The following is a 25,701-nucleotide window of genomic DNA, read 5'->3' on the forward strand; positions in this document are numbered from 1 at the left end:
CACAGATGTTGACAGTCTAAACAAATGGTGCTACACTGTAAAAGTTATGAGGTTTGTCTCTGTGTGTCTCATCTTTCAGATTGTTGCTGTTTCCCTCCCCACCTCCAGGTTCTTGTCTTGCGGGAGCTGGCAATCAGCGTGCCTACCTTCTTCTTCCAACAAGTGCAGCCGTTCTTTGACAATATATTTGTGGCTGTGTGGGATCCCAAACAGGCCATCCGAGAGGGAGCTGTCTCTGCCTTAAGAGCCTGCCTTATCCTTACCACGCAACGGGAGCCAAAAGAGATGCAGAAACCCCAGTGGTACAGAGTAAGAAAATAAATTTGTTTTGAAGCAGCCCCTTATAATGCAGATGGTGAAGTGCCAGTTTTCAGAAGAGCTGGCTAAGCTAAGAACCTGTCACCTTTGTCAGTAAAAAAACTGCCTCTCCTTGAAAGGGTTGAAAATACAATAGCTTTTAAAGTGAGTAGCTCTTTCAGCCTACTGCTGCAAAAGTAAGCAAGGTTTAACTCCTTCAAGGTTACATTGTTCTATCTGCAACTCATCTTCAGCTGTTGAACTTGACCTAGTTTTATAGCCATGCAATTATCTAGTTTAATCTCTTTCTAGTAGAGGGTTTTATTAGTGTAGATAAAACATAAGTGCGAAAGGTAAGAATTCTTATGTCTGAACCTTTGCTGCCATTGTCACATGAATTCAAGCTTGGTGATATCAAGTGAGTTTTTGGCAGTGCAGTCAGATGTTATGCATTTGAATTTCTTGTAATCAAATAAGTGCTGCAGATAGCAATGAAGCTGATACCATGTTGTTGGATTAGTGCTGCTGAAAATGCTCTGCAGCAGAGTCCACAACTTTTGGGTGAATCAGAATTTTATTGCCTTATATTTCTTTTATTACTCGGTTGAGGTTTGTGGCTACTCTTGGAAAATTCAGAATGTCAGTAGCTCTTGACTGACAGTACTACTTCATTTCCACAGACTTTGTTTCTGCCTTGTCACTGAGATTTTTTTCTTTTCCCCCAAGCATACATATGAAGAGGCTGAGAAGGGCTTTGATGAGACTTTGGCCAAAGAGAAAGGAATGAATCGTGATGACCGAATCCACGGTGCCTTACTGATCCTCAATGAGCTAGTGAGAATCAGCAGTATGGAGGGAGAGGTGAGCAAAGGAGCAAGGTGGTGATTATGGGGGTTGATTGAGAGTATACAGCAGCTCTGCAGTCTGTGGAAATATCTTAGTGTTGCAATGGGTTTGTTGAGTGCAAAACTCATCTCGTTGAGCATTAAAGTGTGTTAGAGAATTAGAAGGGACAAGTTTGGGCTGAGGAGGTAATAAGCTCTGACAGAAAGTCTATTACCTTGATTAAATACAATGAAAAATGTTTTTTCTAAGGAATGAGGACTCTCTTGCATGTTAGATACTCAAATATTTTTGCTGGATTTTACTCAGTTGATGTTTTACAGCCGTTTCAATATTGATTATACAGGATGCTATTCAGGAGATTTGGGTAACACTGTACTGAGAGTATCTTAGTTACATTTTATTTTTTTAATGTTTCTCTACTTTGTCCAGCGCCTTAGAGAGGAGATGGAGGAGATCACTCAGCAGCAGCTTGTTCATGACAAGTACTGCAAAGACCTGATGGGCTTCAGTACCAAGCCTCGCCACATCACTCCCTTCACAAGCTTTCAGTCTCTTCAGCCCTCTCAGTCAAATGCTTTGGCTGGTCTCCTGGGGTACAGTGCTCACCAAGGAATTATGGGTTTTGCAACCTCTCCTGTCCCAGTAAAATCTACTTTGGTAGAAAGTCGATGCTGCAGGGATCTCATGGAAGAGAAATTTGATCAAGTATGTATTTGTTCCTCAACTTGTCTCCCAACATTGTCAACATCTGTTCTGCAAGAACAGATGTTCTCCATGTTTTTACTTAGCAGGCAATACCAGCTAGTATTGAACTGAGCCTTCAAAACTCAATATTTACATGTATTGTGGCTTTGTAATTGTCTGTCTTGGGGCAAATTGTTTATTTCCTTTTGGAAGCAGTCTTGCTTTTCCTTTTCTTTGATGGACTCTGAAGCAAAATGTCAGTAGAATGCCTAAAAGCACACAGGTAATAAACATTTGTGTGCTACTGCCGATGGCCATTCTTTTAAAGCCTAATCTATTTCCTTCCAGGTCTGTCAGTGGGTTCTCAAGTGCAGAACCAGCAAAAATTCTTTGATCCAGATGACAGTTCTCAATCTGCTACCACGATTGGCAGCTTTCCGTCCTTCAGCATTCACAGGTGACAAGATGCATGGTTGGATGTTAGAAATATTGGGGAATTTGAGCTGGAAGTTATCCAGATCTCTGTGGTCCAGGTGAACTTGTGCAGCACACCAATTGTGATGCTGGTCTGATGAGCACATTCCTCTGTGGGAAGACAGTCTTTTTTTCTGAATAAGTGTGACTTGATAGCTGATGCCAGAATGTTGCTCTGATGAAGAAAATACATTGAAATCTATTGTCAGAATTTGGTGATCAATACCATAAGACATAAACACCTCCTTTTTTTGTTTTCTCCTCAATATGTCAGACTTAGAGGAGAATTCTCTCATGCTCTGACTCGGTATATGCCAAATATTGTTAGAGTTCTCTTCCTTTTTCTCAGTGGCATGTACTGGGAAATACCTGCCAGCTTTAAAGCAGTTTAGTTGATTTATCAAGCAAGTTTAGGAAAGTATCAGAGTTGGAGCTCTTAGTGGGTTGTAACAATTTTTCCTTTAATTATTCCAAATTTCTAATCAATCACCATGAAACCAAGATGCTTGGATCTTATATGTGTTTAAAACCTCTTGCAGTGAGGGTGTTTTATAGCTCTTTTATTCTGATGATTTTTCTTTTTAAAAACAAAGCCTTTGTTTATTATATGGGGACATGTTTGCCACTGATCACATCAGCAAATTTAATATTACTATGTCTGTTTTCTAGTTTTACACTTGTAAATGTTTAGTTGGAAATGTTATGCAGCTGTATAAACCTAAGTGAATTCTAATATCTGTATTGTTTTCTCTTATGGGCAGCTGATCAGTATCTTCCAGACACCATGAATCATGTTCTCAGTTGTGTGAAGAAGGAGAAGGAGCGCACAGCAGCCTTCCAGGCCTTGGGTTTGCTTTCTGTGGCCGTGAGGTCTGAGTTTCAAGCTTACCTACCAAAAGTCCTTGAAATCATAAAAGCAGCTCTTCCCCCAAAGGACTTTGCCCACAAGTAAGTATGTGAAAGTTAGAGGAAGAAATGGAAACATTTGCTCTTTATATAATTTTTGTAATGTGGGATCAAATTCTTGTAGTAAAATCAGAAGTGTTTCTGTGAGAGTGATAGCACAGAAGGAGGATGAGGAAAGATGTTTGAAAAATAGCAGCTCCTAGTAATTTTGTGGTCCTTTTCCAGGAGACAGAAGTCTGTGCAGGTTGATGCCACAGTCTTCACCTGCATTAGTATGCTGGCACGAGCCATGGGACCCAGTATCCAGCAGGACATCAAAGAGCTTTTGGAACCTATGCTGGCTGTGGGCCTGAGGTAAGCATAAATCTGTTTTGCTGTTAGCTGCAGGATGGCATTGTCAACCATACAGAGTGAGATCTTAAAAGTTTTCAGATTGATAAGGAAGAGTATTGCTTTTAAGTTGACATAAGTGATCTTTCAGAAGATCACTATAGCTGTTTCAGAAGAACGGTATCTTTTAACTGTTAACGTGTCTGTTGTTTAAGAGAATTCATATCTCAGTAAAGAATTCTTGTTGTAGAACAGCTAGTCCAAAAGCAGTCTCCTTTATTTTCCACTATTCAATCATGTTTGACAGCAGCCTGTGAAATTTTTGAAAGCATCTGACAGCCAGTAGACTTGTGCCATATCAAACTGGCAGAGAAGGAGAGCTGAAGTGCTGAGTAATTGATCCTGGCTTCTTTCACCTTTGTAGCTGCCACTCCTTATTGGAGGAGTTCATTAAGTTGTTAGTATGGAAAGGTGTGGAGAATGTTTTCATGTAGCACAACGCTGTTTAAATTATATTGTCATCTGGAAGTAAATTTAGTTGCTTTTTTGTTTAAAAAAACCTAAGTGTAAGAAGTCATTTAGATTTGTAACAGTATTACAGCAACACTGGCTAATGTAGTGATGTCCCAGCAGTCCTGAGACTTTGCTCACCCAGTTTATACAGGAAGGTCACCTCGTGCCTCAGTTCACACAAGGACCCTGTGCTCTGCTTGCAGATGTTGCTCTTGTGTGTGAATGCCCACAATTATATTCTGATTGGCAAAGGCATAAATAACCAAAAAGGTGAAATATGCACATCATTGTTTCTTTTCTAATGACTTTTGCTTGTTTTTTGCCCTCAGCCCTGCTCTAACAGCTGTGCTGTACGATTTGAGCCGTCAGATCCCACAGCTGAAGAAAGATATCCAGGATGGGCTGCTGAAAATGCTCTCTCTTGTTCTGATGCACAAGCCTCTGCGACATCCAGGCATGCCAAAGGGCCTTGCCCACCAGCTGGCCTCCCCCAGTCTCACCAACATCCCAGAGGCCAGTGATGTGGGGAGCATCACCCTTGCCCTGCGTACACTCGGTAGCTTTGAGTTTGAAGGTAAGATGAAATAAGGAAGCAGGGGGCAAGGGCATATGGGATAGAAACAGCTGGAGCATTGGAGTAGAGTACAAGTAGCAGAAAAATTCTGGGGGCATGTTCTTTAAACTCCTGTTCTCTGGTAAAACTGGTAATTGAGGTGTAAACCTGTGTTTAACTACCCATCTTGCTCTTTTCAGGCCACTCCCTGACTCAGTTCGTTCGGCATTGCGCAGATCACTTCCTGAACAGCGAACACAAGGAGATCCGCATGGAAGCGGCCCGCACGTGCTCTCGCCTGCTCACACCCTCCATCCACTTGATCAGTGGTCATGCCCATGTGGTCAGTCAGACAGCAGTGCAGGTCGTGGCTGATGTCCTCAGCAAACTGCTTGTAGTTGGAATAACTGACCCAGGTTAGTGTGGAATTCAGAGAAAAGGATTCTACTACCACATGTTAATTTTATCATGTGGGCGGGTGATGATGTTATGAATAGAAATAGAATTTGTAATAGAATTTGAACATATTTGCCGCTAAACGTAATCTGTCACTCTTGGTAAATTAGAAAAAAAACTCTCCCGATTTCTTTTTCCACATCTTGATTTTTGAGGTATTAATAGAACACTAGTGTGCCCTTGGTAATCCTTTGAACTAAGTAGAACACTGAGACTCCTTTTGCTGCTGTTATGGGTCACAGCCTTAAATTTATAGTTTGGAAAGGAGTTGGTCCTTCTTGTTGAAGCTTTCTACTTGATTTTTTTCATTCTTCAGTTGAACTCATCTCAGGTTGCCACATAGCATCCAAAAGTGGCACTTGCAGGTGCAAGAGATTGGTACTGTACTAACTTGGTTGTTGGGGCATGTTGAGCAGCACGGAGATTTCTGGGCTGACAACGTGTTTTTTGTGTGTGAAACACTGATGTAGTGTCTTGCTCTGGGGAAGCTCTTGTGTAGAATTTTTGAAGCTGTTTTGTGAATAAAGGCAAAAAGGTGACAGGAATTTAGTGCATTTAAAGAGAAATAAATGTGTTCTTGCAGACCCTGATATACGTTTCTGTGTGTTGGCTTCTCTGGATGAGCGGTTTGATGCTCACCTTGCCCAGGCTGAAAACTTGCAAGCTCTTTTTGTGGCCCTGAATGATCAAGTGTTTGAAATCCGAGAGCTGGCCATCTGCACTGTGGGACGCCTGAGCAGCATGAACCCTGCCTTTGTCATGCCTTTCCTTCGAAAGATGTTAATCCAGGTAAGGAGGAGGGATGCCTGCAGGTAAAACACCGTAATTGATGTTGAGACTAAGGTGGTGTTAAAGAACTGGGCTATCTAGCTGTAAATGCATGGAGAGTGGAGGAATCAGTCTCTTGGAAAATAGTTCTTGCCCAGCTTAGTGGGTTTCAGCAGATCTTTCTCATGATAGATGGTTGGACTGAAGCTCTGTGGATGTATTAGAAAGGAAAGGAAGGATAGCAGTTGTTATTTCACCCCTAGTCATCATGCTGGAGTGCTTTCCATCTCTGTTGAGGAAGAATGTTGTGTGGTGCTTTTAGGTGAATGCATGGTACCTCTTTGTAAACAGACTTTGGAGCCATCACTTTTATGCTAATTAATTTTAGCTTAATTTAGAATAAATGGTAACAGAGTGAGATGTAGAACAGCCTTTGCAAGTACTGAATTGAAGTGACAGAAGGAAATGCAAGAATTTTTACCTGCCTTTATTTTTTTCCTGGTTTGCTTGCTTCCATTGTCTCTTGTGCAGATTCTAACAGAGCTGGAGCACAGTGGTGTTGGCAGAATCAAAGAGCAAAGTGCCAGGATGTTGGGTCACCTGGTTTCTAATGCTCCACGCCTCATCCGTCCCTATATGGAGCCTATCCTTAAGGTAGAGTCTCTACCTTTCCTGGTGACTTTGGAATGAAATGACACAGCAAGTGCTTGCATGACCCTCAGGAGCTACAGTTCTTTTGCTTCATCATAGCAGGAAAGAAAACAAATTGGTGTAGATGTTACTCACAGGAATGCACATAGGTGATAGTTTAGCCCAGTTTAATTCCAGATTTGCATAATGCTTATGATACTCAAGTTTCTTTTACTGTTGAAATTCTTACTATGATTGTGGGGCCAATTTCAGATGTAAACAAAAGGAAAGATAATTTTCAGTACTCTTTAAACACATTATAATTTGTCCCACTGTCATCCACCAGGCGCTGATTGTGAAACTGAAAGATCCTGATCCAGATCCCAATCCAGGCGTGATTAACAATGTCCTGGCTACTATAGGGGAACTTGCACAGGTAGGGATATACTGCAGGTACCTCTTTGCCATGCTTGTTAAGGTTTTTCGGAATCCTGGATGAAGGATGAATTTTTTCTTTCAATAGGTCAGTGGGCTGGAGATGAGGAAGTGGGTGGATGAGCTCTTCATTATAATTATGGACATGCTACAGGACTCCTCCCTGCTGGCTAAAAGACAAGTAAGTGTTTGCAACTGTGCTAAACTTGATAGCTGTATAAACTTGATACATATATGAACTTGATATGATATAGTGACCAGAGCTGCAACAAAATATCCACATGTCCCATCATAGCTGCTAAAATGAAACTTTAAATCACTCAAGTCTCTAGTGGAGTTGCAGCCGTGGTACACAGGTGAGTGTTTACAGTGCCTGTTGTGAAATAATTCAGGGCTGTTAGAGGAAAAAGAAGAGGGAAAAGAAAGCTGTTTTTATTGGAAGGCTTGGACTCACTGAATTGAATGTTTATTTGAATTGTACCTCTGAGTGAGAGCAATTGTGACATCCTAAGATATTGTTAATTATTACTTTATTTATTATTGCTTATAGAAAAATGTTCTTTATAGAGGCTTTCCAACCATGGACTGTGATTTGCAGTGTGATCTAAAATGCTCAAAGAAACTTTACCAAAGTTGCATGACTGATGTATCAGCAGGCATAATAAATTCCCTGGTCAAAACTAATCTTCTTTGGGTTTCATGTTTGTAGGTGGCTCTTTGGACACTGGGGCAGCTTGTGGCTAGCACTGGTTATGTGGTAGAACCATACAGGAAGTACCCAACTTTGCTGGAGGTGCTTCTGAACTTCCTGAAGACTGAGCAAAACCAGGGCACCCGCAGAGAGGTATGAGCATGAAACTATCACACAACCACTTAGCAAAGCTTTTTGGGAAGAGAGAGGTGCCAAATAAATGTGCCTGCATAGATTTGAGACAGGGAGGGAGACATCATTGTTGTGGCTGAGCAAAATGCAATAAGCAGAAATAAGAGAGTGCATGTGTTAAGCCAATGAAATGGCTTCCAGAAGCTGGATGAAAAACACTGTTTTTCCCAGGCAGTCACTTCAGTTCCAGATCTTCCCTCTTAAATTATCAGGATCTTTTCAAATATGGGGGTTTGAATGTTGTGTTTGGCCTTAGTGATGAAGTTCTGGTGAATTTTCTTTGTGTCTTTTCAGGCTATTCGTGTGTTAGGGCTGCTGGGTGCTTTGGACCCTTACAAACATAAAGTGAACATTGGCATGATCGATCAGTCACGAGATGCTTCAGCTGTTAGCCTCTCGGAGTCCAAATCCAGCCAGGATTCTTGTAAGCATCTCAATTTCTTTCAGATAGATAGCTTTATGATTTACAAACAGAGCTTGACTGTTTTGTTACCAGTTTGTCTCTTCTTCTTAAAGAATTGTTAGTATACATTTTTCAAATTTACACTTAGGTGTTCCTGAACCCATATTCAAGACCTTTTAATACCAAGCACATTTCACTTCCTTCTTTCTTCTAGCTGACTATAGCACCAGTGAGATGTTGGTGAACATGGGCAACCTCCCTCTGGATGAGTTCTATCCAGCTGTCTCTATGGTGGCACTGATGAGAATTTTCCGAGACCAATCCTTGTCCCAGCACCACACTATGGTAGTTCAGGCCATCACCTTTATTTTCAAATCCCTTGGACTGAAGTGTGTGCAGTTCCTGCCCCAGGTCATGCCAACGTTCCTTAATGTAATACGGGTGTGTGATGGTGCCATCCGAGAGGTGAGTGTGCCAGGGACCACTCCTTGCTGCTCCACTGTATGAAATTAAGAATCCATTTCCTTGAAGAGACTGTGACTGGCTTTGGGCATTGCTGTGCTATGTGTCGATGCCAAGCACACTGCAGAAGTGAGGTTCAGCTTTGCTTTTTCCCTTCTGTGAGCAATTACTGGAATGCCCAGTGCAAACAATTTCTCTGCTTTTTATTGAAATGGCTGCTTCTGAGCATAATCCTTGGAAGGCCAGTATTTGATATTGTGTTTTTACCAAGCTGTTCTTGTTCAGGAGAACATCTGTGCAGCTTCCAGATCTTTCAGTGATCTCTGTGTTAATACTCAGTGGCAAACAATATTATTAAACAATAGGGGTAGATTCTTCAAATTTATGTACAATCATGTACTTTGGCTCATCTCTGAGAAGGAAAACTCAATTTGATACAGTCTGCTAAAATTTAGAGCACCATGGGTGGTGATTCCACAGCAATGCTTTCTCTTCCTTCCCCCTTAAGTTACAGTTATAGAAGGAAATGAGAATTATGTGAAGATTATGATGGGCTTAAGGTTCACCCAACCAGAGAAGGCTGCTGTTTGCCAAGGCTCTTCTTCAGGCAGCCAAACACTCTGGGGAGTGAAGGACAGTTTGTACTCGTTATTGCTGCTGTGTTTTATAGGTGGGACAGGTGCTCCCTTAGCAGAATCCCAGCTCTGCTATAGAACTGCTGTTTTCTCCCAGCCTGAACTACTACTCAGATTGTAAGGAAATCATCTTGTATCTGGGTTGTCTGAGGTTCTAGACCTGACTGATCTAACTTGCTTGAAAGCTATGCACTTGTGCACACTCTGTTTAAAAATTTTCAGGTAAAAGAAGATGGTGAAAGTGTACTGGGGAGAAGAGCTGAGGTGGGTATGCGTGACATAAAGCCTAAAAGAGGAAGGTCCTTGTCCTGTATGTAAGCATCCTCTCACTACACCAAAAAATGGGCACAGTACAGGAGCTCAGAGTTCATCTTTGGTAAATGTATGTTCTCATTAAAGAAGCTGAGATTATTTACTTAGTTCTCATGAAAGCGTTATATCTTTTTATGAGCTCCATGTTGTATTTTGTGACTGTAGTCTTCAAAAACTGCATGAAGAAATGAAATTTAATAGAGGAAAACTTACATTTTCCTATTTTTTGTAGAGCAAATAGACTATCTACATCAAAGTGATTTAGCCCACATGATTTCATACCAATTTAAAGAGTAAATTCATTGTTACAATTGGATGTTTAAGATTGTATTGTGGTGGAAGGAATTGCAAAACTTTCATAGTGTAACCAAATAAAATTCTTAAGTCAAAATTCTTCTTGGTGGTGAAGAATGAATGGTATAATCAACCATCTTTTTTAAAAATGCAGTATTTCTGGCAAGGACCTAACTGCGTTCCCCAGTAACTTTTCACCAATATATCTTGGTGGGGATGGGAAAAAGTCCAGGAGGAGTATCTTAAAATGTGTGTCAGTTTGGTTTTCAGGCAGGGGGAAAAGACTAGGGGCTAAATTTTTGGAAGCATCCTCCAAACATACATTGCAGTACTCTGTAATTGAGGTGTCTGTGCTTGCAAGTCTGTTCAGACACTGTAGATTTGCTGGCACTTTATAAACCCCTGTTTGTGTGCTTGACTGTCTGAGGCTTTGAGCTCACAATTTTTTTTAATGCAAGCTGCAGGCAAACCCACAATAAACCCAAAATCACTTTTCTTCCCCATTGCCCTCTTAAAAACCAACAACCATAAAAATTAATCAAAAACCCAAAACCCATGAAAACCCACAAAACTTCTGAGCTGAAGCTGCCAAGAATTTAGCCCCAGATTTTGAGCAGATGGGAGCTATGCATGCTATTTGGTAAATGAGCTTGCAATTGCCTGTGAAGCTCTTCACCCAGTGGCTTTGATATTTGGATTAGCTACACTGATTATTACACATTTCTTCCTTCCAGTTCCTGTTCCAGCAGCTAGGAATGTTGGTGTCCTTTGTGAGAAGTCATATTCGGCCCTATATGGATGAAATTGTCACCCTGATGAGAGTGAGTGCAATCTTCATACCAGTACTTTACTGTCACAGACAGGTGGACAGTCTTTTTCAAATAACTTTCCAAAAGTATAAATTACTTCAGAAATTCATTGGAAGTGCAGAGTTGCATACATTTGAAGTAATAATTGTATTTTGAAATACCATTTATTTGGAGTTACAATATACATTATTGGTAGTAACTGAAGTAAGTACAGCTTCAGGTTCTGATAGTGACTGAGACCTTTTCAGCGCTTGGATTTTATGCACTTATTACTTTCAGAAACAGTTTTAGCAAGAGATATCTGGAGTTCATAAATAGATGTAATTTCAAAACATTTTCACTAAATGTTTGCAAACTTGTAGAAGGATTAGGAAAAAATCAGCTTTCCAGAGGTTGTTTTCAACAACTGTAATTGTAATGGAAGTGCAGAGTGTTGTAAAAACAGAACATATAGTCCTTCCCTGCAATCTTTAATTGATGTACAGACCATCTCCTGCAGTTGCTTTTCTTGTAATTGGTACTGCTCATCTGAAGAACTGCTGGATATTTTTTCCCTTTTTTTTTCTTTCTTCTGTAGGACTTCTGGGTTATGAACAACTCCATACAGAGCACAATTATCCTGCTTATTGAGCAGATTGTGGTAGCTCTAGGAGGTGAATTCAAACTCTACCTGCCTCAGCTCATTCCTCACATGTTACGGGTCTTCATGCATGACAACAGTCAGGGTCGCATTGTTTCTGTGAAGGTGAGTGGGGCTGCAGTAACTGCTGTGCTTTGGGCAGGTGCTCAATCAAATGGGACAGGTGCAGTTCAGCAGTGGCTTAGTGTGAAATGATGCAGACAGTTGTTTAAAGTGCAGAGTTGAAGAAACTTTTCACTGGATACTGTCTTGTTTAAAATTAATCTCATCCATGACTTTGAATCACACTGGGTCCTTTTGGCAGAAGGATTTGGTTCTCCCCCTGTATTCTACTCTCGTGAGACCCCACTTGGAGCATTATATACAGTTCTGGTGTCCTCAGTGTAAGAAGGACATGAATCTTTTGGAGCAGGTTCAGAGGAAGCCACAAAGTTGATAAGAGGACTAGAGCACCTCCCCTATAAAGACAGGCTGAGGAAGTTGGGGCTCTTCAGCCTGGAGAATAAAAGGTTATACGGAGACCCACTATGTGAAAGGAGCTATTGAGCATCCAGAGAGAGACTCTTTGTCAGGAGCTGTAGTGACAGGAAAAGGAGTAACAGGTACAAATTGAAAGAGAGGAAATTTAGGTTAGACATTAAGAAGACATTCTTTACTGCATGGGTGGTGAGACACTGGAGCACATTGCATGTGGAAGTTGTGGATGCCCCAACATTGGCAGGGTTCAGAGTCAGGTTGGATATGAGCAAGCTGGTCTAGTAGAAGGTGTCCCTGCCCATGGCAGGGGGGGTTGTGACTAGATGATCTTTAAGATCTGTTCAAACCCCTTGACATTCTAGTCTTTTATGATTTTTCTCTCCAGCTGCTTAATGCGATCCAGCTCTTTGGAGCTAACCTGGATGACTACCTTCATTTGTTACTACCTCCCATTGTAAAGCTATTTGATGCCCCAGATGTCCCTGTGGTGGCTCGCAAGTAAGTGCTGGTGGCTTTGCAGTCTCTCTCTTTGTAGTTTTACTTGTGATATCCAAGTTCTGCAGTGGCTGAACGTTTACAATTAAATACCACTTCATCCCTTTTCAGTTTTTCAGTGTTAAATCATTGTGGAAGGTTATTTTTGTTTGGACATTACAGCAGTGTCACTAGTTTTTTGGGATTGTTGGTGGGTTTTGCAAACTGTCCTGCAAGTACTAGGTGTTTTAACAGAGTTCTGGTGGCCTGTTTTTTCCTATTATTATTAATCTTAGGAGGATTGAGCACTTTAATAATTTTTCTTATTCCTTCTTAACACTGAGAGATAAGTTCTTCCCTCTTTTTGCTCTGACTTAAGAGCTGCTCTAGAAACAGTGGACCGCTTGACAGAGTCCCTGGATTTCACGGATTATGCATCACGGATTATTCATCCCATTGTACGAACACTAGATCAGAGCCCTGAGCTACGAACAACTGCAATGGACACCCTCTCCTCTCTGGTGTTCCAGCTGGGAAAGAAGGTAATATTATTCTTTGGCTTGAAAGCTCACAGAAGGTGTGACTGTCCCAGAGATCAAGGCTTTAAAATTGAAGTTTTGTAATGTACTCATGGATTTCCCAGAGAACTGATTTTTCTTCTCTTAGCTGTTTCTGGCATAGGGAGTTACTGAAATCAAACTGTCAGGATTGGTTTCCCATCAATGAAACAATGTGATGGAATTTTACTGTTCCTGGTGCCACTGAGTAACAAGTTTATGATGCATTCCCTTTTACAGTACCAAATTTTTATCCCGATGGTGAACAAAGTCCTGGTGCGACACAGAATTAACCATCAACGCTATGATGTTCTCATCTGCAGAATTGTAAAGGTAAGCTGACAAGTGTACAGTTGTTTGCACTTTTGGGATGTTGTCATGTAAACAGATGTAGCTGGAACCTTCACTTGGATCTACTCATAAAATGAGGAGTGGTTGTTGCTCTGTTTTTGTGTTTAGTGCAGCTTTTTAATGCAACTTTCAGGTTGCAATGGGGAATTTTTTGTATACTGATATTAAATATTTCCTACAGAAAAATCATAGCGAAGAACTTAGACTTGTAGCCAGTGTCATTATTATTCTTTTTCTTGGTAGTTCTTAAATGTGGTTTTATCCTATTTTTCCCATGGTTTCAGGACTTGAGGAGATCTTGTTATCTATTTTCTGTGGAATGTCTTACATTTTAAAACTTTAGTAACCAGTTTACAATTTGTGTGGAACAAGCAACTAGCAAGTCAAATAGGCAACAGTGCTTGTTTCAATATGTATTATTTTGGCTTTTTATACTAGGAGCTAAGAGTTCTTGACAGTTACATTGAGCAGCAAAGGGATATTGTTTAGAGTTTCTGCCTTATAAGGTGTAATCTTTATAATGAAGCATGGTTATTTGCTTCACAGATTTTGCTGTAAGATTTTGCTGCAAGTGCTCTTTTTTTGGCTTGTCAAGAATTGCTTCTGTATGTGTGGGTGTGATCTTCACTGTAAACCAATTATTGTAGGGTTACACTCTTGCTGATGAAGAAGAGGATCCCCTGATTTATCAGCATCGAATGTTGAGAAGCAACCAGGGAGAAACTTTGCCCAGTGGTCCTGTGGAAACCGGTCCCATGAAAAAATTACATGTGAGCACCATCAACCTGCAGAAGGTAAGACTAGAGCCTTCACACATGAATTTGCCCCTGAAGGGAGCTAATATGTCACACTGAAGGAGTTTTGTCTGGTGCATCTGAACCACATTTATTTATATTGCTTTTATGTTGCTTTTCTATTCTGTACAAAACTGAGGTCATAGTGTCTGAGACTCCTTAAAAGTAGAAGGTGCTGAGCAGCTTTAAATATAGGAGTGAATGGCTGTGAAGTAACCTTTACATTTGCTTGTTAAGTATGAACAAGACTTTCTATATCACAATGAATAATCTCTCACCAACAGAGACATCTTTTTCAGAGCCTCTGCCTGAATTTTTGCTTTTGCTCCTCTTACATCCTAGTTTTATGTTTTCTTGGAGGCAGAACTTAATAGCTAAGCACTGGGTAGTTTGAACAGTATGTGCATGCAGCACACAGTTCAGTAATGGGATGGATTGGTTTAAAAATGCTGGACTTAAAAATATAATTCTAAGTGCATTAAGTATTTTTAAGCTGATGTTTCAACAGTGTCTTCAGCCCTACATGTATTTTTGTAGAGAAAGGATTGTTCATGTTAAATACTTGCCATGTCATGGCAGGAATACATTTAGGGAAGATTTCTTAGACATGAGACTTAACTACTGCAGATTATCTGGTAAAGGTAATGGATTTCAGGAAATTTAAAAGGAATTCTCAGCATGTGGTTTGGAGCTGTAAAGAAGTAATGCTGCCTGCTGAAGGATTTTTGTGCTCTTGGATAGTTCTTTGTTTGGTAGGTGAATTGTCTTCCTTTGTACTGCAGGCCTGGGGAGCAGCAAGAAGAGTTTCCAAGGATGACTGGTTGGAATGGTTAAGGAGGCTGAGTTTGGAGCTGCTGAAAGATTCTTCCTCCCCATCCCTGCGCTCGTGTTGGGCCCTGGCTCAAGCCTATAATCCCATGGCTCGGTACAGTATTTCTGGATTTTTATCTCACTTGAAATGGCAGATGGAAGCCGGATATTATAAGGAAAACAAGTTATTTAGAAGCTCTTAGGTTTCATAAATATAGTTTCTGCTTTGGTATAAATCAAAGAGCCAACAGCTTGATTTCATTTCCAGTCTTCCTAGTTGGCTGCTCCATGATGTGCACAAAATCTTCCATTAAAATTCTGCATGTTAGTCCAGAAATATGATAATGCACATAAGTGAAGCTGGAAAAACAGCAGAGTATGAAATATTTGTATTGAGTATTTACTGTGGGGATTAAAAATGCTTCTGAGTGGAATAAACTGCAGTGTTTCTTTACAACCAGCATATTTGGAGAAACTTTGAAAACATATGATAGTACAATATTTCTCTTACTATAGTATACCAGCCTGTTCTATATTTTTTAAATGAAGGTTTCACAGAAGTTAGCTTTATTAAAACTAATTACTGTTTATTGCAGGTAGGCATGTAAGTGTATTTTTTAGCTCTCTTTCTCTGGGTAAGAAGATGAGCCCACTGTCAAACAGACTTATTCTCATTAATCCCCTCCTCACACTGTTGTTTGTGTTCCTCCCCAGAGACCTCTTCAATGCTGCTTTTGTTTCATGTTGGTCTGAACTGAATGAAGACCAGCAGGATGAGCTGATCCGAAGCATTGAGTTGGCCTTGACATCTCAGGATATTGCAGAAGTCACTCAGACTCTTCTGAACTTGGCAGAATTCATGGAGCACAGTGACAAGGTAGAGAGATGCTGTTGGGCAGCTCCTTTTATTGCTATAGTGGTGGCTATTCTGTGTGGAGTTCATGACTACTTTGTAGAATTCATCCTGTTTTTGATGTGTGTGCTCCTTCCCAGGGCCCACTGCCTTTGAGAGATGACAATGGCATTGTCCTGCTGGGGGAAAGAGCTGCCAAATGTCGAGCATATGCTAAGGCCCTTCACTACAAAGAGCTGGAATTTCAAAAAGGTCCCACCCCAGCTATTCTAGAGTCTCTCATCAGGTAGGACCACAACTGATGAGATTTCTGCTCTTGCTGTAGCTACAATTTAAGATACCACTAGGATTAATCTAGGCAGTTCTTAGGACTTCATGCTGTCACAAGATGTTGTTAAACTACTTGCAAATGTGCAATTTTAACTCCTGAGTTCTGTCCTTCTAGTGTGTGGTTAAAACTATGCTAGAAGCTCAGGGAAGTTGTGCAGGAAGAAGTGCAGGAAAAAGTTGTGATTCCCCTCTCTCACCCTTCCAGCTCACTATGGAATGTCATGAAGTGGCTGCAGATTAAATTAGACAGATTTCTACACCTGCATATAAATAAATCAGAAAAGTTGAAGTTCCTAATTAAAATTTCTCATCACATTCTGCTGATTTACCTTAGATAGGTCTCATTGCTCTGATGTCAAATAGAAGATACTATAAATTATGTGTTGTTTCTGAGCTTGGTCAGTGACACAGATGTTAGCCTGAAATACCTGCACAGGATTTGATGTTTTAAAATGTGAATCTCTATTCTATATCACAGAATTGTTAGCTCAGCTATTTGAGGTGAACAAATTGATTTTGATTGAGCAAAAACTTAACTTTGTCTTTATGTGGTGATTTTTTCAACCCTCCTACTTCCTTGGAATTGTGTTTTCCAATTTTTTTCTCCTCTATTATTTTTTCACCCTTCATTCTGCCTCATGTTATTGAGAAAAATACAAAATTCAGTGTATTTTTAAATTTTTTTCTTGGTCTCAGTTGGTAATGCAGTTGTTTTTTTGTGTATCAAAAAGCAAGTTAAGGAGCAAAGAATTGATGTAAAGCACCCTTAAAAATGAAACAATTTATTAGAAATGAAGATGTTTTAGAAACCTCTAAAAATCCATAATAGACAACAGTTAAAATAGCTCCAACTGTAGTTCCACACAGTTGAAAATTGCATTATGAATATTTGAACATATGTAAATTCCCAAGACACCTTTATATCTTCCATTTCACACAGGACTGAACAACCTATTCTAGATTCAAACTCTCTTCAAGGTGAATAAAAATAGATATATTAATTATAACAATCTTTTCCAACATTTTCAAACAATGGTAGGGCTATAGGAGGAGTCTCATTCTTTTTTAACTGTTATCTTTAACACTGTGTTATGTGAGAGAGAAGTTTACTATTTTTGACAGACTATCCCTAAGTAACTTCCAGCTGGGGTAGTTTTCAAAACAGATTTTGATACTCCTCAGTCTGCTGTGCTAGCAAACATTCCCTTACTTTTGGCACTTAGGGATTCTCTGGTGTGTACTGGTGTTCTGCTCATGAATACAGTGGTTTTAAATGTTGGATCTGAGTTCTTTGGCTGCATCAGGACTTTTTTCTAGTTTATCAGCATTTAGGTGATCTGTATGGATAGAAATAAACATTGAAGGGCCCATGGGACAAATCCTCCTCCAGTGTTGCTATCTGTTAGGGCAGCCTTCGGTGAGGATTATTTGAGGCAGCAGCAGGAGGTGGCAGTAAAACTTCAGGGGAGAATCTGGACAATGCTAATTAACACAACATTTTTGAGATTTGTTCTTTCTTCTGTGGGAAGGTAAGCCACTTAGTATACACTAAAGAAAGGTGCATCAAAGACACTTCTGATTGATTCCTCTGGCTTGAAATGAGTCCATAACTTTTGTGGTTTGAGTACTTCTTGAAGGAAGTTGCTTAGCAGTGCTTGCTCCAGACACTGAAGGAAAGGAAGCCAAGAGGCTTTTGCTTTTCAGTCCCTGCCTATCTGGTTAATAGTACTAAGGCAACCCAGTAATCACACTGCTAGTGAAAACACAGCCGTAGGTTTTCTGAAGGTGCTATAAGTGCATTCAGTTCTAAGCTACTCTAACACAATATTTTTCCCTTTGGAAAGAGCCTGAAGAGGAGGAAACAAGCCTGAGTCCTGATAATACTGGTGGCTGTGACTGGTGTCGCAGTGTTTGTGTACATCACCAGTACATAGCTGTTGCATGTATTGGATGAAATGAAACATTATTTGGCTGTTTATTGCCCACCTTTTGCGTGGTGATGTCATGTAGCTGTACAATCAAACGTTGATTTCTTCTATGGTTTGAAATCCTCTGGCCGGATCTTCATCTCCACTCTCTTGAGTGAATAGGTCGATCCGTGCCATCCGTACCAGGTGATGCCATCCATGCTCTTGGTGTGCTCTCCTTTGCGGTAGTAAACCCCATTCAGGTTGGAATCTGTGCAGCAGTTGTACCAATATCCACCTTGTCAGGAAATACAATAGATTCCTGGTGAGTCATTTATGTTAATAATTACTACTTGTTCCAGAGGACAGGGAGCAGAATACAGCATTTAATCCCTGGAGCCCATGGCTCTGATAGTTGAGGTTGCAGGTAAATTTAAAACTTAACATAGATATTTAGGAACTTAAAGGCATTACAGCTCTATAGTCAAATTGGTCCAGTAGCTTTTCATTTACTTGCTCATTCCTCTTAGAATATTTCCTTAACGTGTTTCTGACTCTGTGAATTAGCATAGGAAATGAATCTGGGTAATTCGCTAGAGCATCTTAAGGTGTTTAAAAAGTTCCTGAACTCTCTGAGTATTTATTGAGACTGAGATCAACAGTTTTATTTGCATGTTGTATGGGACAAAATGGGGAAATTAAAGAGCAAGATGTAATGAATAAAATTATCTTTGGCAAAACTCAAAGATACTAAAATTAAGAAAGTAACCTCATTAGAGGTTTGTAATAGGATTGTAATAAAGATCACAAGTTTAGCTGAATGTGGAGGTGAATACAGGAGAATTACAGGTGCCTAATACTAGGATTTGAAAACTTACAAAAATATAAGAAAAAATAAGAACCAGTAGATATTAAGAAATAACTTCCTGTATCACTGTATTTTATCAGCATGTGAAATAGTCTGGCAGATACTATAATGGGTAACGGTGTGTAGGGGAGAGCACACAGAGTATTGTGTGTGTGTGCACACAATATTCCTAAAATAAGAGTATTACAATATTCTTATTTTAAGAATATTGTAGTAGACAGTCTGGCTCTCTGTAAATCAGCTTTAACTGTCAGATTTCCCACATAAGTGTATTTTCCAGAACTGCTCACCTCTCCCTTGATTTGCCATTCAGATGTGACTGGTTGCATGCAAAGAGGGAGTGTTGGGCTCTCTACAACTGACCCAAGCAGCTCTGTTGGGACAGGAAGGGGCTTGTGTGTTTTACCTTTCCGGAACTGGGCGCAGTCATCCACACACTTGTCGTTGTCCTTGTCCTTTGTGCTGAAGGCCGTGTTGTTGTGGTACCTCAGGGAGTCCCGCCCAGTGTTCCCTGTGTAATTCCCCAGGAACAGGCGGTAGCTGTTGATTTCATTGCTCAAGGTGAATTGCTGGTATTGGGCATAGCGTGTGTTACCCTCCCAGTCCTGCACAGAACAGGGGAGGAGAGCTCAGTCCTGTTAGAACACTTACCAAAAAGACTCCAACATCCACGATTATAGACATATATTTTTACTGTATCTGACTGCAAAAACTGCTCTGTTAAGGCAAAGGAACTTTCCAGAGCAAAGCATGAAACATCCGAGTCTCATCTGCCCTGTATTGTACAGAAAACTTCATGTGCAGCTCTTGCATTCAATATCCTTGTGTCAGCAAGCTGCCTCAAGTCATTTTTTTCCTCTCTGAAACTTTAGATATTTAGATATTAACTTTTAATATTAACTATATTTACTTTTCGATATTAAGCCTTTCAGTTTATACATGTCTTATCCCTCAAAGCTATTGTACCAACTATAAACTAGTCTAGGTCAAATCCAAGCCTTTAACAGACTGAAGAAACTGAGGATAATACAACACAAACTCTTGTGCCCAGGCTGGAAGGAAGTGCTGCAAAATGAAAAGACTCAGAGGCTTGGCAACTTAATGGGACATCTCTTTGAATTTTTAAATCCGAGATGATCAGCAGTTTGATCTCTGTCTTCAGTGACTTCTGCAAAGAACCCCACATGTTCTGAGGACACTGTGTGTGTGCAGACAGAAGGTTGTGCTACTGACTTTGCACAGGGGAGAACAGACTTCTGTTTTGTGTTTAAATGTAATCCTAGGCTGATCCTACTTCCTTCTCTTGTAATTAAAGCATGGAAATTCTTTGGGCCTCCGACAGAGACAGGAGATGGTATCTGGTACTGGGGAATAAAAAAGCCTTTTGCTGCTGAAATTAAGAGCTCATTAATTACCTCCAACTCTACTCGCAGAACAGTGGGGCGTCTTGAAAGTCGGTAGATATTTTCATTTCCCAGCCAAAAATCTCCCTTAATATTGCCAAATCCTTCCTTGTATTGTTTCCAGTCCCTATTGAAAGATGTCAAACCAACTTTACGTCTTTGGATGACAGTCCAGCCACCTCCATCTGTCTCCATGTCACAGAACACCTGGAATAGGAAAAAAAAGCTGTGGTTACTTGTCAGTAGACTTAGGAAGGTTCAGTTCTCTTAACACAAGACATTGTTCCAGATTTCACAACCTGAAGAAACTTCTATGGCAAAAAATTATTAGATAAACCCTTTTTCTATTTTCTCTCTTAAATGTACATACACTCTTTCCATCCTTTAAGTTTGCTTACATAAAAATGCTGATGGCAAGTGCAGGGTACCAAAACTTAGTGTGTGCTTTTTTCATCTCTGTAGAGAGGTATTTCTTGATTGTATTTTAAAAGAAATGTAATATACATTGTGTACTGAATAGCCTTACCTCCAGATCTGGAATTCCCAAAAATTCATCAGGAGGTAGCTTGTAAACACCAGAAATTCGGTAGTTCCTCTGGTAAAGTGATGAGCAATCATAAACAGCATCTACTTGAATCAGAACCAGAAAGTGAGAATCTGAGCAGGAAGAACTCTTCTGTGAAGGTGCTTTCTGCAAAGTTTAGTTTGTAGTACAAGGAGTAATGAAGAAGGCTTTCCACAAGTCTAATGTTTTCTTGAAATGGCTTTGTTATGAGTAGTGTATGCATTGGCAAAAGGTGTTGGAACTCTGGGATTTTGTGACTTTTATTAATTTGTTTAATTTTTTTTTAACCTCTTCTTTGCAAAAAGACATTTCTGCTTTCTCATCACAGTGCCACTGTGCTGGATAGTATATTTGCTGACCCCCTACTAAGTAATAAAGACTCATCCAATGAAATGGCCAGGCCTGCTGCCAGGTGTCTGTTTTGGATGTGTGAACAGGTTGGCCAAGTTTGTGGATGAGGGATATTTGTTCAGCTCTTTTTGCCCTGGCATCTGTGACTGAGAAAATGCCTTTAAACTGCAGTCAGTTAGTCAGTGAAAGCCTCTTTTCCTCCTGGTGCAGGAGCTGACTTGAAGATGGTAAAATGCATGGCTGTTTTGAGCAGGACACAAATAAGCTGAAGCAAGGCTTTATAATGTCTGACAGTTTTCAAAAATGTCTCTTAACCTGGTGAGGTGAGACACATCTGTCCTAAATACCTTCTGGGCCACTTTCTGCTGCGTGGAACTGTATTTTCTTCAGCTTCAAAGAGACTTGTTATGGTCTAACTTTTTTTTAAGGCCTATTGTAAATAGTGATTTGTCAAAACTAACCAGGTGCAACTATTTTAGAGGAAGAATTAAGTAAGAAGATTTAGAAGTTTTTCCTTAATGTTAAAAAAAAATCCAAATCAAGTCTTTTGGCAAATCCAGTTGAGACTGAGACAATTGAAGCTCTTTGCAGTGAGTTTCATTTGAAGAGAAAAGTCAGCAAAGAGGATGCTTTCTTCTAGAAGTGTCTTTACAGGTAGCTGACCTAAAAATGCACCTGCATTCCACATTGAATACAGGCATGTGCAATCACTGTGTGCAATGACATTTTCCCTCAGGGAAGAGAATTTTGAAGAATTTAACTGTGGTCTGGCTAGGTATAAATCACAGTTTGTATTCAATTCACAGCCTTGAATTTTTAAGAATGATCATTAAAAAATAATGGATCACTCTTTTTCATACTCTGGTTCAGAGATAGTCATAAAGATACAATTACAAATCTTTAGTAATTAATGGAGAGCATTTCTAATTGTATTAACTATTTCTAGTCTCCTGTCAGCACTGTGAGCTCAGAGGTTATTACTGTCAGAGCCATTCCCTTACCAAGCCAGCTCCCCTTCTTTTAGGATTGGTAGTGTAGTGCTCAGAAAATGAACTATTAGACTGAACTCCTCACTGTAGAAATGCAATACCTGTTCAATTTCTGCACTCCTTAAAAGCAGACAGAGATACAAAAATACAGATGAAGAAATTCCAACTAGTTTTCTCAGGGTCACTGCCTAAGCAGCAATTTTCAGTGTGCATGCTTGCTAACCACGTTAGCAGGACATGCTGGCACTAGGAACTAGTCATTAGTGGTGCATTGAGAGGTGTGTGTGGGAGCTTGGTGACTCCCTCCTTACCAGCTGATGTCTGGGTGACCATCTGAGCAGCCTGCAGTTGCATGATGTCTATCTGGTTGTTCATTTCGGAATATTTGCTCTCGGCGTCGATGAGGCGGGACTCCATCTGCTTGGCGCTCCCTTCCAGCTCCATCACCTGCATCACCACATTCACCCAGTCCCCTTCCTGCTTCTTGCTCAGCTCCTGCAGCATTCTGCTCAGGTTGGCTACCTGCAGCTTGAGCTCCTTGATCTCCTCGCAGCAGCCTGGCACCTTCAGCTGTGCATTCCCGTGGATCGTTCTCCTCTTGGGAGGTTTCTGCAGCAGCGCTGGGTAGATCGCCACAGACACGGTGACGATGCAGAGCCATGCCAGCTGAACCGTGGGTCTTGCTGGCATTTTTGCTTACAGCAACAGAAACCTTCCAGCTGACTGCAGTAGTCTGAATGCAGCTGGGATAGGTATAAAATTTCCTGCAGCAGCCTGGTACCTTCCTTGCTTCCAATGAAGTGAGTCTCTGAAGGTGGAGCCTGAGGAAGTGGCTTTTTTTCAGACACCTCCTGTCAGAGTCTATGCACTTTAGAATTCTGTCTGAAAGCATCTTATATACTATTTTTCTGTTTACCTCCACCCCCCTGAAACTATGAAGAGCTTGCTGGCCCCTCCCAGTTCATCTGTTCATATCAGGTATTTACAGGGTGAAATTGGAGCAGGTTTCAGCCAGGAAAGGTTGGGGAGAGCAGGAGAGACTTCCCTCAGTTCTGTCTTGAAGGGGTGTAGGAGAGGGCTAGGAAATGAGGAGAATTTCCAGCAATTATTGCCTATTGGATTGGAGCCCTCTTGGTGACTAGTTCTGGCATTTAAATAACATGAGAGCATTAGAGATCCAGAATGTGAAAAGGCTGTTCAAAATGTGTGAGTTTTTAGAAGTTCAAGGAAGGTAACTCCCTGGAAGGTAGCCCTGGCTGCTACAAGTCCTACTACAACCCCAGAAGTTGTAGGGGGTAACTCTATGGTTGTATTATTTCTTAGAGGCAGTGTTTTAGCAAATTAATTAGTTAAGCATCTAATCCTCTTCTCTCTGGATACTGGCTTCTCTGCACTATTAATGTTGTAAAATCCACTGCTGTTCTTTTAGAAATGGGATATCTGAGGGTGGGATGAAATTAAATCTGCAGAATGTGTAAGTAAAAACTCACTCCTCTGTTTATTCATAGTGGGCAAGTGAATGGACATTAAGTAATGGTGAGAATCTATGTAAAATTGGCACAGGGTGGTTGTTTTTACAGGCAATGTGATCTAACTCCAGTGTTAGGGAGGCCAGTTTATTAATAGGATTTTGAGAGAAAAATCTATGGTTAATTAAAATATCTGTAGTTACATAAACAGTAGATTTTAGAATAAATCTTAAATTTTAAGATGTTCAGAATATTAGTCCAGTCTCAGCTGGCTGAGATGGAAACTTCCCCTCCTCTTTTATATCTTTAACAGTTCAGAATTTTACTGATCTCCAAATAAAACCATTTCAGCAAAGGTGCAGCATTTTCCAAAAGGTCTGCAGGCTTATTTCTGGATCCTTCTGGATGAGTTTTTGCTCCTCAGGCCAGCTGCTCTGTAACTGCCTAACATATGTGGGATCTTGCATCTTCCTGCAAAAATTTCTGTTTATGATAATGGGCAGAAATGAGATGAAATAAAGGATTAAATGCCTCATGTATCTGCTCTTTGCATAAATGCTGTGAAATAACAAAAGAAAGCTAATCTTGCACTTCTTAAAAAGGACATTAGGACAAACCCAACTGACACACACTATCCCATCTTGGCTTCTTTTGCTGATCCAAAGTGGCTGCAGGATTTCTGCTTGATTAGGAACCATTAGAAAAGCCTTGCTGACCTGACATTTGCTTTTAAAGAAATAGAAAGCACAATTGCTTGTTGATGCAGTTTCTCTTCCTCCTCAGCTCTGATACACTTGTTGCTTGATGCTTTGTTATTGCCTCTGATTTTCACTGGGACTGGCTAATAATTTTTCTCCAAAACAGACCCAAAGAGTGTGAAGATGTTGGGAGGTGAAGTCATCAAAGCACTGCAGGAGTGGGATATGAATACAGGTGTCTTGTAAACCTGAATTTTCATAGAGAAGGAAAAGGGCATCTTTATGAGGAGGTCAGGATGAGAGCTCCAAACAAGCAGTTGTCTTGTGGGTGACTGACTGCCTGTGTGCTGTGCTCAAAACAACTGAGTCTGTCGTGTCAGCTTGTGAGGCCACTGTGTGGGATTGGTGAGCTGAGATATTGCCAGAGATATGCAAGTACAATTTGTTTAAAGCACAGAGGATACTTCCATAGCAGACCATAGGCTTCAGTCAATTTTTGTCATGAACATTCCAGAAATCTTCCATAGCAAAATTGCTTTTTATACTTCAGACAAGAAAGTGCCACTGCACACAGATGAAAGCCTGACCTTTTTGTTCTGCCTCTAATCCTGTCTGAGCCCTCTTCCAGCTGGAGCTTCTGTGATTCCCAGGGGCAAATTCTTCACTGGCTTCCTGAGATGAGAAACATGTTTTTGTCAAAGTTGGAACAGAAAATGGGACAGGCCAGACTCTGCTTCTCTGCCCCAAAAAGCCACCCTGCTAACACCCCCATTGTGTTACACAGGACTTCAATCCATTCAGCTTCTGCTCCCACTCACCATAACTCTCCTGTCTTGGACAGATGTGGAAGAGGGGAGCCACTTGTAGGTCCATGTGTTCCCTCTTTATACAAATTTTGAAAAGATCCAAGATTCAATTGAACACACATGTTACAAAACACCACAAAAAGGCCTCCAAATCCCTTCTCTCAACTGGAATATTCAATTGGAAATAAGACAGCCAGGGTTTTATTTTTGGTTCAGTTTCTAATTTGTATATCCAAATGCAAACCATCTTTCTTCCAGGTACTTTGATTTACCTGTTTTAAGAGAGAATATTTTGTTCTGTGTAAGAGGGTGACAACAGACATTGTGCAGGAATGGAAAAGCACAAATCTTCCCATCTGTCACTATTTTAGAGAAAGCATTAAAAGAGAATTGGGCAGAGACAGCCCTTGGCAGAGATATCAGCCTTAGTGGAATTTGACTTTTTTATGAGTATTTGAAAGATGGGTCTTTCCCAGTTTCATGGAGAACTGAATATGGTCACTGAGGTGGCAATAGCTACAGATTGTAGTCATTGCCAGGTTAGGGCAGGAGTTGGAGCTGACCAAAGCTGTTCTGCTGTTCTGTACTGTTCCACTTATGATTTGGATTCAGGATCCTGGTACATTTTGTAAAGAGGTAAAGTTTGGGGTATAGCTGGGGAGAAATGAG

At 40.5% G+C, this 25,701-nt stretch overlaps 2 protein-coding genes across 7 annotated transcripts in view; one reads left to right on the top strand and one right to left on the bottom strand.

Annotated features, from left to right (window-relative positions):
• Positions 1–25,701, top strand: part of MTOR (mechanistic target of rapamycin kinase) — a 62,958-nt gene that overhangs the window by 3,632 nt on the left and 33,625 nt on the right. For 2 of the 3 annotated variants that reach the window (XM_031506675.3, XM_085558974.1), the window contains exons 5-29: positions 109–309; positions 1,024–1,158; positions 1,573–1,848; positions 2,176–2,284; positions 3,063–3,249; positions 3,433–3,561; positions 4,380–4,624; positions 4,804–5,019; positions 5,643–5,848; positions 6,359–6,481; positions 6,804–6,893; positions 6,981–7,073; positions 7,602–7,736; positions 8,070–8,199; positions 8,393–8,643; positions 9,498–9,539; positions 10,616–10,702; positions 11,268–11,435; positions 12,193–12,305; positions 12,661–12,823; positions 13,079–13,171; positions 13,837–13,983; positions 14,766–14,908; positions 15,508–15,670; positions 15,787–15,932. In XM_031506675.3, the coding sequence (XP_031362535.3) occupies positions 109–309; positions 1,024–1,158; positions 1,573–1,848; positions 2,176–2,284; positions 3,063–3,249; positions 3,433–3,561; positions 4,380–4,624; positions 4,804–5,019; positions 5,643–5,848; positions 6,359–6,481; positions 6,804–6,893; positions 6,981–7,073; positions 7,602–7,736; positions 8,070–8,199; positions 8,393–8,643; positions 9,498–9,539; positions 10,616–10,702; positions 11,268–11,435; positions 12,193–12,305; positions 12,661–12,823; positions 13,079–13,171; positions 13,837–13,983; positions 14,766–14,908; positions 15,508–15,670; positions 15,787–15,932 (3,791 nt within the window). The remainder of the gene's footprint in view (positions 1–108; positions 310–1,023; positions 1,159–1,572; positions 1,849–2,175; positions 2,285–3,062; positions 3,250–3,432; positions 3,562–4,379; positions 4,625–4,803; positions 5,020–5,642; positions 5,849–6,358; positions 6,482–6,803; positions 6,894–6,980; positions 7,074–7,601; positions 7,737–8,069; positions 8,200–8,392; positions 8,644–9,497; positions 9,540–10,615; positions 10,703–11,267; positions 11,436–12,192; positions 12,306–12,660; positions 12,824–13,078; positions 13,172–13,836; positions 13,984–14,765; positions 14,909–15,507; positions 15,671–15,786; positions 15,933–25,701) is intronic. The other variant, XM_021537840.4, reaches the window with a different exon arrangement.
• On the bottom strand, positions 16,743–22,938 carry ANGPTL7 (angiopoietin like 7). 4 transcript variants are annotated; one of them, XM_031506676.3, is made up of 5 exons: positions 22,371–22,938; positions 20,681–20,784; positions 20,167–20,361; positions 19,158–19,356; positions 16,743–18,181 (listed from the first exon to the last, which is right to left on the bottom strand). In XM_031506676.3, exons 1-5 carry the CDS (start codon positions 22,747–22,749, stop codon positions 18,012–18,014), a joined length of 1,047 nt encoding a protein of 348 aa, XP_031362536.1. In that variant the 5' UTR covers positions 22,750–22,938; the 3' UTR covers positions 16,743–18,011. The 4 variants fall into 4 exon arrangements, with proteins under 4 accessions (XP_031362536.1, XP_021393516.1, XP_085415112.1 ...); XM_021537841.4 differs by having other exon boundaries at positions 20,681–20,781; positions 22,371–22,923; XM_085558986.1 differs by having other exon boundaries at positions 16,743–19,356; positions 22,371–22,925.

This window comes from Lonchura striata, chromosome 21 (assembly GCF_050655825.1).
Source record: "Lonchura striata isolate lonStrDom1 chromosome 21, ASM5065582v1, whole genome shotgun sequence".
NCBI classification, from domain to species: Eukaryota; Metazoa; Chordata; class Aves; order Passeriformes; family Estrildidae; genus Lonchura; species Lonchura striata.

Coding starts and splice junctions, on each gene's coding strand:
- ANGPTL7 (XM_085558986.1), bottom strand. CDS start 22,749: ATGCCAGCAAGACCCACGGTTCAGCTGGCATGGCTCTGCATCGTCACC. Junction 20,785..22,370: donor GGTCACCCAGACATCAGCTG/GTAAGGAGGGAG, acceptor TTCTGATTCAAG/TAGATGCTGTTTATGATTGC. Junction 20,362..20,680: donor TGGGAATTCCAGATCTGGAG/GTAAGGCTATTC, acceptor TTCCTATTCCAG/GTGTTCTGTGACATGGAGAC.